The 13711-nt window shown below is 56.1% G+C and overlaps 1 protein-coding gene across 3 annotated transcripts in view; it reads right to left on the bottom strand.

The window, feature by feature from the left end:
• Positions 1-4814: 4814 nt before the first annotated feature.
• Positions 4815-13711, bottom strand: part of LZTS1 (leucine zipper tumor suppressor 1) — a 56373-nt gene continuing 47476 nt past the window's right edge. The window contains exons 2-5 of one of the 3 annotated variants that reach the window (XM_045286969.1): positions 13344-13395; positions 12279-12750; positions 9870-10673; positions 4815-8578 (exon numbers count right to left, since the gene is read on the bottom strand). In XM_045286969.1, coding sequence (XP_045142904.1) covers positions 7913-8578; positions 9870-10673; positions 12279-12620 — 1812 coding nt within the window. In that variant the 5' untranslated portion in view covers positions 12621-12750; positions 13344-13395 and the 3' untranslated portion in view covers positions 4815-7912. Of the gene's footprint in view, positions 8579-9869; positions 10674-12278; positions 12751-13343; positions 13504-13711 lie in introns of those variants that run through there. The other 2 variants (XM_045286970.1, XM_004707574.2) reach the window with 2 other exon arrangements.

Raw genomic sequence — 13711 nt, 5'->3', positions numbered from 1 at the left:
CCCTGAGGTACGGACAACAGAAAAGTGGGTGAAGTGAGACATCAGACAGTGTACAACATGACAAAATAATAATTTATAAATTATCAAGGGTTCACATGAGAGGGAGGGAGGAAGGGGTGTGTGTGTGAGGAGCTGATACCAAGGGCTCAAGTAGAAAGAAAAGGTCTTGAATGATGATGGCAACAAATGTACCTGACACAATGGATGTATGTATGGATTGTGATGAGTTGTACGAGCCCCCAATAAAATGCTATTTTTTAAAATGAATTCATTATAGTCTCAGAAACCCACAGGAACAGGTCCACCCTGTCTTAAGGGTTGCTACAAGTATTATGCCACAAGCGGACCCAACTTCTGCTCAGGCTCTCAGCAGAGCAAGCCCTCCCACCAAAACACTTGAGCGCTCACAAGACAAAACCACCACCCCAAACCCCAGAAAGAGCAAGGGGGAAATGGAGGGTGGGAGGGAGACTTGAGAGAAATCTGGATTTGTCTTCATTGAAGCTGAACAATATCTTCAACCAAGTTACCTAGAAAGAAGCTATTTTAATTTTATCATCCATATAAGGACTGTGACATTTCACAAAGTTTGCCTTTTAATTTCCATGAGAGGAAGAGGAATGTTCAAGGCTTTTTAAAGGCCTTCCTGGGAAGGAGCTTATTGTGGATGGAGAGATGTCTGGTGGTATTGTACACATTGCTCTGCAGTAACAAGGGAAGCCGAGCTTAGACGTGGGGAACTAAGTCACTTAAGGAAGTCGGCCGAAACCCCTAGATAAAAATCCCAAGGCAAGGGGACAGGGGTCTCCAAATGAGGGCGGGCAATAGCTGGTCATGTCTCCCAGATGCTTGTAAAAAGGGCCGATCATTCCCAGGTGAGAACCCAATGACTCCTAATGACATTGGTTTACTTGTAGAATGTAAGCTCCACGCGGGGAGGGGCCCTAGCCTGTTGTTCACCTCTGCACTCTTGGTGTCTAGAACAGGTCTGGGCATAAATCTATTCGCTGAGTGATAGGATACGTGCCTGCTCAAGTGAGTCCCTGGATGAATGATAAACTAATATGGTGGTATTCCAGGCCTGGTGATGCCTGGCTGTAGGTCAACAGGACCTTCCTCAAATAACACAGGAAGTACCCAATGCTGAGAAATTTGGATTGGCAACTTGCCTCTCCTCACATGCACGGTGTGCACCAGGGTAAGCTCAATAAAAATAGCCCGAGGCTGGGGACGAGCCTCAGCTGTCAGGGGAAACAGGAGTCCCCGCTTGCTTGCTAGCTCCCTCGCTCTCATTTCCATTTTGTCATCCCTTCATCTTTTCTTTTAAATCATTTTATTAGGGGCTCATACAACTCTTATCCCAATCCATACACACATCAATTGTGTAAAGCGCATTTGTACATTCATTGCCCTCATCGTTCTCAAAACATTTTCTCTCCACTTAAACACCCCCCCCACCGCACCCCCCACCCCCGGCATTAGGTTCTCATTTTTCCCCTCCCTCCCCGCTCCCCCCTTCCTCATGAGCCCTTGATAGTTCATAAATTGGTATTTTGTCATATCTTGCCCTGTCCGACGTCTCCCTTCACCCACTTTTCTGTTGTCCATCCCCCAGGGAGGAGGTCACATATAGTTCCTTGTAACCGGTTCCCTCTTTCCTACCCATTCTCCCTTTACCCTCCTTGTTTTGCCACTCACACCACTGGTCCTGTAGGGCTCATCCACCCTGGATTCCCTGGATTTTCAGTTCCTATCTGTACCAGTGTACATCCTCTGGTCTAGCCAGACTTGCAAGGTCGAATTTGAGTCATGGTAGTGGGAGCGGGGAGGACTTTTAGGAACTAGAAGAAAGTTGTATTTTTCATTGTTGTTACATCACACCCTGACTGGCTCATCTCCTCCCCGAGACCCTTCTGCAAGAGGATCTCCAGTGGCCTACTAATGGGCTTTGGGTCTCCACTCCGCCTCTTGCCTCCCCCCATCATTCACTATGGTAAGATTTTTTGTTCTGATGATGTCTTATACCTGATCCCTTCGACACCTCGTGGTTGCATAGGCTGGTGTGCTTCTTCCATGTGGGCTTTGTTGCTTCTGAGCTTGATGGCCGCTTGGTTACCTTCAAGCCTTTAAGACCCCAGACGCTATACTTTTTGATAGCTGGGCACCATCAGTCTTTATCTTTTCTCTAATGATCAGGTTGGGGGAACTCCAGGAAGCCTGCGTCCTCAACAGCACACTGGCTGCTGCAGGAAGGGAGGTCCCTGGGTGTCTGTTCTCTGCAGGTAGAGCTGCGGAAACGCCTTCACTGCCCAGCCTGCTTCCAACTAGATGTGTCCTTCCCATGGCCCCAACCTTTTATTAGGGGCCTGACCTTTATATGAGGCTCCCTGGTGGCACTGTGGTCCCAGTGCATGGCTGCTAACAAAAATGGTGGTGGTTGAACTGACCAGCCACTCCTTGGGAGAAAGAAGGGGCAGCCTGCGTCTGTAAAGACTGCAGCCTGGGACTCCCAGACTCCCTCGGGGCAGACCTACTCTGTCCTGTAGGGTCACCAGGAGTTAGAATGGACTTGAGGCTACGGGTTTTGTGATTTGCTTCCATATTATCTGTGACCTTTCACTGGAGGGTGCCTGGCAGGTGGCATGAAAGGAGACTGCTGCAGGGGGCGCTGACTACTTCGATGGCCTGGTGGTGTAATGGATATACATTGCGCTGCCAACTGCAAGGTCAGCAGTCTGAAACCACTAGCCATTCCTCGGGAGCAAGATGGGATTTTCTACTCCCACTGAGTTAGTCTCAGCAACTCACCGGGGCAGATATACCTTGTCCTACAGGTTCTAAGAAGCATTGGCTCAATGGCTGTGAGTTTGGTATTTTCTTTGGATTTCTGTTAAATAATGTGTGTCATCCAGGCAATTTTAACTCAAACTGATTCTTAAGGCCAGGGTAGAATTGCTCCTGGGAGCTTCCCGGGCTGTCACTCTTTAAAGGGGCGCCGAAAGCCACATCCTTCTCCCATGGAGAGACTAGTGGGCTCAAACTGCTGACCTCGTAGTTAGCAGTCCAACACGTATCTAATTCACTGTTACCAGTTATGGGTCACCCAGCCAACTCAGACTCACAACCTGGAATTCAGTGGCTTAGAACAGTCATACTATGTGCTTGAGTCTATGGCTGAGCACTCGGGCAGGGCAAATTGGGGAGGCCCCTGCTGGGCTGGACGTGGTGTCTGGTGTCCGGGAGTCAGCCATGCAGCTGCCCATCTGAGACTGAGGCTGGATGGAGCCCCTCTGCAACATGTGGCCTCGCCAGCGGGGTAGCTGGGCTTCTAACCTGGCAGCTCAGGTTTCCCAGACAACAGAGGAGGAAGCTGACAGGTGTGGCTAGCAGGAGGCCTGTTTCACGGGAGCTCACCCATCTAACAGCCTACCAGCCATAGGCCAGGATTAGGAGAGTGGGTAGGTTCCGAGGGGATCCCTTTGCCCCCATCCCCACTCCTCTGTGGTGAATTGTAAAGAGTTGGGGCTTTGGAACAGGACAGAGGTGGGCACCCGTCCCAGGCCTCCCTTCTCAGCTGCTTGTGCTTTCTTGGGCAGTGAAGGTTCATCATGCCTGGCCCCCCAGCCCTGCCCTGCAGCTGTGAACACTGTCAGGGAGCCCTCCAGCCGTGGGAGAGTTCTCTGCCCTTTGCCCAGCCAGTGATGTGCTAGGCAAGGCTATTTCTGGGCACAGCCTCCCTCTTTCCTTCTCCCCCATTGCTCCCGGATTGTGTTTCCCCCCCAATTATTCCCTGACCCTTGTACCTGCGGAGGTGGATCCTCTTGAGAAACGAGATCTGCACCTATTAGATAGGTACACAGTGGATCCTAAACATAATCACGTCTGAGTGACAGGAAGATCACTGAAGACACAGAGGCACACAAAGGGGAATGTAGACACAGTGTGAAGGTTGTTGATAAGCTGAGGGTTTCCAAGGAAACAAAGAATGCCCGGGGCTACTGGCAAGACAAGGAAGGAACCAACACCCCTGAGACCCTGATTCAGATGCTCAGCCTCCAGAAATGTGGGACGGTGACATTTCTCAAAAAGCCAACTCCTTGTGGGATTTGTGTTACAGCAGCTCTAGGACACGAAGACCCCACCCTTGTCCCCAAGGCCATCCCCTGCCTACCACCAGGGTCCCTGCTGTACCCCTCAGGTGTCTGGCATTGTCCAGCCCCCACCCCCTATATTTCACCCTCTGTTTCCTCTCACCAGAAGTTCCCTGGGGTCCCAGATCTGAGTCAGGCGCAGTCAGGAAAGCTGGTCAGTAGCGAACTAGGCAGGCTGCCATGGAGAAGGCTAGACAGATGGTCATGGTGGTGACCACACCTTCCGGGCTCGGAGGCCCCCAGGGGGTAGTAACAACAATAGCCCCCCGTGGTCTCCTGCCAAAGAGGCTATATGCAACAGGCCAAGTAGGAAGGCAGGCAGCGGGGCAGACTCGGGGAGAGGAAGATTCTGTGGGGGTGGAGCCTTCTGCCTCGGGCTCCTTTCAGACCCTTGTGCCCATGGACACCTTGACATCGACTCACATTACAGGTGAGGCCAAACAGGTGGCAAGCCCCAGTTTAAAGTCTGTCTGACCCCAGGCTACGCTTGCCCACTACCCTCCCGAGTTCGTCCTCAGGGGCGGGCAGGGCACATGGCCCACACACTTTGCTTTGCTGGCAGAAAGGTCCCTTTCTGGCTGGAGAGGTAGCAGTCCCAAAGGCCTGGCATGTGCCACTGGGAGGGGACCGAGAGGCGGGGTCAGACACAGATGGCTCCAGAGGGCGTGAGAAACGTCAGTCTTTATTCATAAATAAAAACATGGAAGTTCCAGAAGTAGTTTACAGGGCCAGAAAACAGCATCGGAAGTAGAATAAGCCAAAGCCGGCAAAAGCAAAAGAAGCAAACAACAACCAAAAAAGGATAAAAGAGAGAAGGAAACAATTCTATGTACACATCCTTCCACACACCCATCCCTCTGAAGCCAGCCTCTGCTGGGGCTCCCAGCTTTGCCCGGGGAGGCCGCACGGCCAGAGGCAGAAAAGGGAGGGAGAGCAGGCTCCGCATTCCAGGGTACAGCCGAGGAGCTGGGGTCCCAGGGCCAGCCCCTCTCCCACACACTGCTGCCCCGGCAGCTCACTGGCTTACCATGGAACCCTCCTCAAGAGAAGGTTGAGAAAGGAGGCCCAGGGCAGGGCAGGACCTAGAGGCTCAGCAGGTACCATCAGAGCATAGGGGAGAGGTGGCCTCCCAGCCCCTGGAGGAAAGACTCATACAAGGAGTCTGGGAAAAGCCGTGAGTCTGATCATCCCATTGCCTGGTGGGGAGATCGGGAGCTGCTGCTCGGTGCAGAGTGAGGCATCCTCCTAGGGTCAGGCCTGCCCTCAGCCAGCAGGTGGACAGGAAGGCTGGGGCAGTGCCCGCTCTGGGTTCCACGCAGGCCTGGAGTTTCTGGTCCCCACTCAACCCAACTGTGTAGAGTCCCCTTCCAGAAAGCTGGGTTTGGCTGGGCTGAGGAGCAGGCATGATGCATTTTAACAGGGGAGGGAAGAAAAGCCCCGTGAAACAATGTCGCCATGCTACAGGACCCTGTGTACTCTGGACCAGCTAGGGCACATGAGCCACCCTGGGGGCTTGGATTGGTGCAGCCCCAGGAGGGCATCAGCCAGCTCAGACCACAGGCCAGGCCAGCCTGTGTGGGGAGGGGATGGGGACACCACACAGGGGCAGCCTTTACACAGCAGTGACCCTTCCCTTTTGGGAGGCCAGGCCTTGGGGGCAGAGCCCTGGGCTTTTTTGGCTGCCAGTCACTGGGGTACCCGCCCCCCCAAGTAAATGGCAGTCAGCCCTTGTGTCCTCGTGGCTCACTGTAATGGGGAAGGAGGACGCAAACAAGGCACAGGCTGGTGTGGGATGGAGGAAACGGACTGGGGGCATCTGAGGGAGCACAATAGGGGGGTTGAGGCATATCAATTGCCAGGTTTAAACCTGGCCGATGACTGAGCCATATGGCTTCACATTCCAGAAAACCTCTCCTGTCATCCGAGGCAGAGGGCAGGCACGGTTTCACCCTGGTGCCCTAAGACAGCCAGCCACCCCCAGGAAGGTGGCCCTGTCCTCAGCCACCCCTAAGGAAGCAGTGGGGGTGGGACAGGAGGCCAGAGGAGCAGAAGCACCCCCACCCCCCATCCCCAGGACCTCAGAGGCAGAAGTGAAGTACGGTCTGGGCCTCTCCCATTCCCGACTCCTCTCAGCTCAGCCAGCCCTCTCAGCAGGCAGGCGGTGGCTCAGGGACCCAACAAGGGCTGGCGCCTTAAGAAGAGCAGCTGTGGTGAGAGTCAAAAATAGCACAGGGAGCAGCCTGGCTGCCTGCTAGATCTGCTTGCTTTGGAAAAAGGCAAGAAACAGAGAGAGAACATTTCCTGCACCAAGCAACTGAGAAACTCCACCTCTTCCCTCCCAGCTCTGCGCCTCCCAGAAGAGAACGCCTACCCCTGGGGAGAGGATGCCACTCTCCGGATTCTGTAGAGTTCTGGGGCTCAGGAGGGGCTCGTGGTGAAGGGAAGGGAGCCTGTGGCCCTGAGATCTTCCTAAGGCTGTGCATGTGCGCGTCTTGCTCTCGGGCCCCTCGCTACACGTGGGGCCCCTCCTAGCCTGTACGCCTCTTGGTTGAACTTAGCATGCAAGATACTATGCAGAAAAAAGCAGGTTGAGGGGCCACAGAATGCCCAGATCATACATGTACCAACTTAGTGGGGGCGGGTTACTCTGGGTGGTAAGCAAGGCCCCTGGGTGGCACAGAACAGTTGGTCTCAGCTGCTACCTGGAAGGTTGGTGGTTCGAATCCTCCCAGTAGCTGTGTAGAAGGAAGAGCTAGTGATCTGCTTCGCTATCGATGAAACCCAAGAGACTTGACAACAGAGTTCTGCTCTGTAAGTGTTGGGGCCGCCGGGAGTCGAAGCCCACCCAAGGGCAAGCAGCTTGTTTTTTGTCTGGTTTGGGATGGTCAGCAAAGGGAGGATCCTTAGGAAAGACCCAGAGCAGCCAGTGGCCCACTGTAAACCAGGAGGGAATGAGCTACCTGGGGTCCTACCAGGTGACCTTCCTTGCACCAGGCTGCCCTCAAACTTCCTTCCCAGAACCCCTTCCAGGGCCTCCCCCCCATGGCTTCATGCAGAGTTGTCCGTGAGCCAAAGGCCACCAACTGTCCTGAGGCTGCTCTTCCCTCCAGACCCAGCAGGTAGGAGCTGGCACCCGGGTCCCAGGCACCGTACAGCACCTCCTTTTCACTTCCGCCAGGTCCTGCCAGGTCTCCCCACCCCTGGGCTGCCGGGCTCACCCAACTCCAACCACCCTACCTCTGCAGCCAGAAGGAAACAGCTCAGGTTATGGTGAGGTCAGATTCCAAGGCTTCTGGTCAGAAATGGCTTCTTTCTTTTCCCAAGGCATCCCACGCTCTCTTGGGGCAGGGGAGTGAGGGGAGGAATGAGGAGGGGCTGGGCTGGGTCTCACACAGCCTCTGTGGTAGTCACCAACTTCCCCAGGAGAGGCTAGCTCTGCTGCCAGTGGCTATCAGGCCCCCATTCCCCACCCCAAGGCCTCACGTGAGGGAACGCTTAACCACAGTATAAAGTCCCTGTACCTCAGTCACTGGCAAGGCCGGAGGTGGGAGGGTGGGGGGGATGGAGGCAAAGCCCATCTTAGGTGTGTTCTACACAGGGCTAGCGAGCACTAGGGCATGGGAAGGGGCGGGAAGGGGGTGTCTCAACCCTCCCTCCCACCCGGGCTCTCTGTGTCCCAGAACTTGGCAGAGCCACAGCACCAGGAGTCCTGTCCCTGAGGCCAGGTCTCTGCCTTCCTTTGCCCGCTACCCAGATGGCCCTCAGATCTCGGTGGCAATGATGTCCTCGTAGGGGATGTCGGCCCCTTCCAGGTCAATCTCCAGGGGCTCCCCGGCACCCTCCCCGCGGGCCAGCTGCTGCAGGGCTTTCTCCAGGCGCTGGTTGCGCTGGTACATGGCCAGGTAGCTCTGCTGCAGCTGCTTCTGGTATTGGATCACCTTCTCCTTCTCATCCTTCCACACCAGCCGCTCGTGCTGGAAGCCTGAGGACAGCTGGTCGTGGCCTTGCCGCTCCTCCTTCAGCTCAGCCCGCAGCCTCTCCAGCTCCCGCTGCAGGCCAGGGATGTCCTCGGAGAAGGCAGCCCCGGCCCCCGGGCCACCTCGCAAGGGGGCCCCCTCCCGCTGCAGGGCAGCCTGGGCCCGCAGCTCCAGCAGCTCTTGCTCCAGCAGGCTGACCTTCTCCCGCAGTAGCTCGGACTCGTTCTTCTTGCGCTGCAGCTCGTTCTCGCAGACCTCCAGCTCCAAGCCCTTGGTGCGCAGCGCACCCTCCAGGTCCTGGGTCCTCAGCTCCATGCCCTCCAGCTTGCCCCGGGCATCCTTCAGCTGCGCCTTCAGACTGAGGATCTCACTGGCCTTGGCATTGACCTCCGCCTGGGACTCCTTCAGCTGCTGCTTCAAGAGGGAGATCTCACCGGACTTCTGGCACACCTGCCAAGGAAAAACAGAAGCGGTGAGCGCCAAGAGGTGAGAGCCCTCCACCAAGGAGGAGCTGCATCTTAACTGCCTGCGAGGACAGAGAGTCATCCCGAGTCGGAGCCTTAGTTAAGAGTCCCCAGACAGGGCGGTCTGCATGACGCCAGAAGGCCAGACCTTAAGCTACGCCAATCATCGAGATCTCCACTCAGAGTGAATCATCAGGCCAGAACTCCTCCGGGGTGCAAGGCTGTGACTCTTCATGGAAGCAGGCTGCCATAGCTTTAGCCCCACTGAGTGGTTGGTGGGTCCGAACCACCAGTCCTTGGGTTACCAGTCAAGGGATGAACCACTGTGCTACCAGGGCCCTTGACATGAAGGTCAAGGCCTTGGGAAGAGGTCTTTTTAGTCCCCAGTCCAGTTTAGTCCACCCACAGGTACACCTCATCCCCAATTCAGGGGTTGAATCTCAATTTGTATGTGAGATGCAGGGGGTACTGCTGTGCTCTTGAGGGAGCTGGTCTACCTCGGCCCTCATGTAGAGGGCACAACATGTACAGCCCTAACTCCCTCCTCAGGGCTGCGGTCTTTGGGGGGTGCATCACGGAACTACCAGGTGCAGTTCACACCATCCCCAGGGTGTTCCAGGTGAGAAAATCTTCCTCATAATGAGCAGGGTGTGTGGGGTTACACTTGTTCTTCCACAAGGCCTAGTCTGTTACTGAATTCCTAAGTGTATGTGATGTGTGTGTGTGTTATGTGCACATGCATACACGTGTCCTTTTCTTCTTCTATGTGTGCACCACGGGCCATCCAACAGAGGTTTCCACTAGCACCTTTTTAAGGATTGGCTAATACTGTCACCGAGAGCTGCCATGAATGGGGTCATTGTTATTAGCAGGGGGGGTCACTTCCTTAAGAAACAATAGGTAAATTCTATCCTGTTCCCCAGGCACTTTGCGCTTGGCCCGGCATGAACACGGCCATGTCCTGTGTTTCTTCTGACACTTCTGGAAGCAGACGAAGGCAGGCTGGTCCTTGGGCAGCCTAGCCACATCTGGGTTCCCTCGGCTCCAGCTTCTCAGCCTCTGCCTCGGCTAGTCACATCAAGCCACAAGGAGACACTGGGGATCCCGCGCTAATCAGGGCTTTTCAGGGAGTCCCTTCACGGGGGTCATGAAGCGTTAGTCCGGTCCGCCTGAGCAGTTTTGAGTTCACCCGTTATGGGCCAGAACCTGGAGGTGAGGATGGGAAAGCAGCCCCAAGTGCCCCCCACCCCCACCCCCCACCATCTGGCCGACCTCACCTCCCACTGGGTCTCCTCCAGTGCGGGGGCGAAGTTGGTCTTCTCCTTCTCATAGGACCTCAGCTTGCTCTCCAGCAGGTCCTGCTCCTTCAGGAGGCTCTCGAGCTCTTGCCGGAGCTGCCGCTTCTCCTGCTGGAGCTGCAGGATCTGGAGGTGCAGCACCTGCTGCGTGCGCTGGCTCTTCTGCGACGCCTGCTTCAACTTGCTGCTGCACTTCTGCTCCAGGCCCTCCAGCTCCTCCTTGCAGCGCCGCTGCCGCTCCTCGTAGGCCTGGCTGGAGGCCAGCTCCTTCTCCTCGAAGCTACGCTGCAGCTGCTGGAGCGCGCCCTCCCGCTCCAGCAGCTTTTGCTCCAGCTCCTGGATGGTGCACTCGTCGGTGGAGATCGGGGCGCGCACGCACGAGGGGCCCTTGTCCGCCTTGCCCGGGTGGGCCAGCTTGCTGCCCCCATCGGAGAAAGACAGGGCCTTCAGGCTCATCATGTTGCTGTCCTGCAGGACGACGCCCTGGGTGATGTTGTGGGCTGAGCCGCCAAATCGGCTGGTGGGCCCCACGGGGGTGACCAGCGGGTCCAGCTGGTAGCTGCTGCTGGTGCTGTGTGTGGGCAGGCTGGACATGGAGTTCCGGCCAGAGTCGGACAGCGCCCCGGAACACAGGCTGGGCTTCAGCTCCTGGTCCTTGGGCTTGTCCGGGGGCGCCGGGTGCAGCTGGTGGTTGCCGCTCTCGGGGGAGGAGTGGAGGAGGGCTCCAGAGCGGGCTGGCATGGGCTTGAAGGCGGTCGGCCGCGCCACTGCTTTCTCTGAGCCCTGGGAGGAAACAGACCACAGAGATCCCGGTGTCTCCCTGCCTGCAGCACTCACCCCATCTCTGCCCCCCCCCCACACACACACCACGGTTTGTGTATTGCCCCTGGGGCCCACACCTGAGCCCAGCTCAGCCCACTCTACCCTCTTCTTGGCCATTGGCCAGAAATCTCCCTGTTGCAGCCTTTCCTGGTCAATCTCTCCGAAGAGCACCCCCTTGGAAGATGGACGGCCTTAATGATGGCCCAAGCCCACTGCAATGAGGTGCCTCCTTCCGGCAGCTTGCCCAGCCCAGAGACAGCATTTTGGGTTCCTTGGCTGAGACGAAGCAAGTCCTTGGCTCTGGCTCTCTGGGGGGTGCTGCATCTGGGGGGCTCAGGTCCTGGCCTGGACAGGGTTGAGGTCGGTAGGTGAGGGCATTCTCTTTGTTCACCCGCACCTGGAGCAAGACCACTGGCCCCGCCCCTCGCAGGATGCGGGAGGATCACTGGAAGTTATAAGCCTTGGGGAAAAAACTTAAAACACTTTCCATTGGTAGAGTTCCCCACCATTTACAAAGTACTCTAGTTTTCAAAGCTTAAGGCTCTTTTCAAGCAGAAGGGGCCATTTCTCTCATATTACCATGCCCTGCAGGTGGGGTGGGGAAGGAGCGTTGAACAGGAAAATTGTTTTTTTGGGTTACTTTCCTGTGTTCCCGGGACACTTGAGCTGAAACCAGGGCTGAATTGCTGCATGTTTAGGGCACTTTTGTCAGCACCCCTGGGAAACTCACGGTCATGGCAAACGCATAGCCCTCACCCAGCCAAAGACACTTCCAGGCCAGGCTGGTGTGGGAAGCACGCTGCACCATCAGAGCCGCAAACGAGGTAAAGGCCCCAGCTCCACAGCACTGGAATTCTCACCTGCCATGCCAATGCCGGGAGACCTGGGCTCGGCTCCCGGCTAGGACCCTTCGTGTACAGTTTTATTACCTGTCTGTCAGTGGAAATGTGTGCTGCTACGATGCTGGGGAGGCTCCAGGGGAACTCACAGTCAGACTCGGGAGGAGGGCCTGGCCATCTGTTTACGAATACCAGCCCATGGAAACCCTATGTGTCACGAGAGTCCGAGCCCCAAATGGTCACAGAGCTGGCAGAGGACCCGCCAGTGTGCATACTGCCGTGCCATGAATTGGGGGCCAACTTGACAGTAGGTGACCACCAGCACAGTCATGGCGGTGTACCACATCGACCCCAGGCTGAAGCCGCAAATGCTGTCTTGCCATCTGCTCTTACAGACGATACAAAATTTCCTCTTCAGCTCACGTGCTGGTGGATGAGGCTGTCTGTCCTACCCAACGGTCCAGATCCGTGACCAGGAGAGCGCAGGAGGACTCTGACTTCTCCATTTGCTCTTTGCTGAAGAGCTGCCCCCACCTTCTGGTTTAGGGGACTGACCGGTGTACCGATTCCTTGTCCAGACATTTATCTCTGGGGTGCCACCACCCCCACTACCCCTATCTCTTTGGAGATTTGAATGTTTCCGAGACTCTCCCCCAACCCACCCCAAACCCGACAGCTCCACCGTGCTCTCCACCCCTTCCTCCCTTTGCCAAAGCGCCCCGCTTACCATTTCGAGCTGGTTGGAGAAGGGCATGAGCTTGGGTGGAGTGGACAAGCCAAAATCCACCCCAGCCTGGCCCAGGTCCCCACTGGACAGGGCAGTGTAGTCTGGGTGGTGGGAGCCCCGGGCCTTCTGGCTGACCTTGATGTAGAAGAAGTCTTCGCTCTTGCCCATCTTGGAACCGGACTTGCCATGACTCGATTCCTGGGAAAAGCCAAACTTCAGCAGCCCGTCGGAATAGCGGTTGAGCTTCTTGAGGTGGGAGGACTTGCGCAGCTTGTACTGGGAAGCCCGGCAGTGCTTGCTGTGGAAGCCGTGGCCAGAGATGAGGCTACTGACGCTGCCCATGGTAACCTGGAGCGGAGGACAGGCAGGGCAGGGCAGGGGGCTGGCGGGGCGGTGACAGCAAGGGGAAGTGCTGACTCTGCAAGGGGACTGCTCTCATAGCAAAATCCTCCACGTCTGGGCCACGCTTCCCCTGGAAGGAGACACACAAGGTAGAAGTCAGTCACTGGGCAGCCCTCGACGGAGAACTAACAGGGACTGCTATCCATTCCTCCTCTTGCCACCAGGTCTCAATTGTAAGCACTGGGGAGACAGTGGTTGAACAGAGCCGTTAGTGAGTATGGGTAGACCACGGATAGTGTGATAGACCAGAAGCAAATTATTATCCGGTGACAGATTGCTGAGTGGCACAAATGATTTGTAGTCAGCGACCCACCAAATTATTGGTACTTTGAATCCCACCCACCCCCACAGCGGCACCAAGGAAGAAAGCCCTGGCAGTCTGTTTCCTCCCGATGGCTCTTCAGTCTCTAGGGAGCAAAGAGTTCTACTTGGACACACATGGAGTCGCCTCGAGTCTGAGTGAACGCGATGGCAATGTATGTATCAAGTTACTTGTGCGTTTATGCTGTGGGACAAGTCGAGGCAGCAGGAGAAGGGCAGAGTTCAGAGCGGGGCTATTTTAAATAGGGCAGGCAAGGGAGGGAGCTCTCTGAAGGTATCCCCTGAGGGACCTACAGAAAACGAGAGAGCAAGCGCTGCAAAACCTGGGGCGAGGGAGCTTACCTTAAGCAGCTCCAAGCAAAGGCCCCGAGATCTTAAGTGGAGGAGTCTTGACCTACATGGGACCAGGAAGGAGAGCAGGCTGGTTGGAGGGTGGTATGTGGAGCAGCAGAATGAAGTCAGAGTCAGCAGGGTCCAGGCAAGAGAGAGACTGGTGGGTCAGAGAAGCTTAGACTTTGTCACCAGTTGGATGACTTCAGTTGTGGAAGGTTAGTCTTCCCGCTGGATGGAGAAGGGGCTGTGGAGAGGCTGAGCTCGAATGGCTGGTGCAGGGTGGAAGCTGCACACATGGTAACAATAAAGTTGTAGCCATATTTTCGAGGTAGGGCTGATAGAACTGGCTAATGAATTGGATCTGGGGGGGGGGGTAG

Source organism: Echinops telfairi, unplaced genomic scaffold, assembly GCF_000313985.2.
Source record: "Echinops telfairi isolate 266 unplaced genomic scaffold, ASM31398v2 ScPeMD7_9;HRSCAF=40, whole genome shotgun sequence".
In the NCBI taxonomy this organism is placed as follows: domain Eukaryota; kingdom Metazoa; phylum Chordata; class Mammalia; order Afrosoricida; family Tenrecidae; genus Echinops; species Echinops telfairi.
The sequence above is the reverse complement of the archived record's forward strand: the minus strand, read 5'-3'. Positions and strand labels throughout refer to the sequence as shown.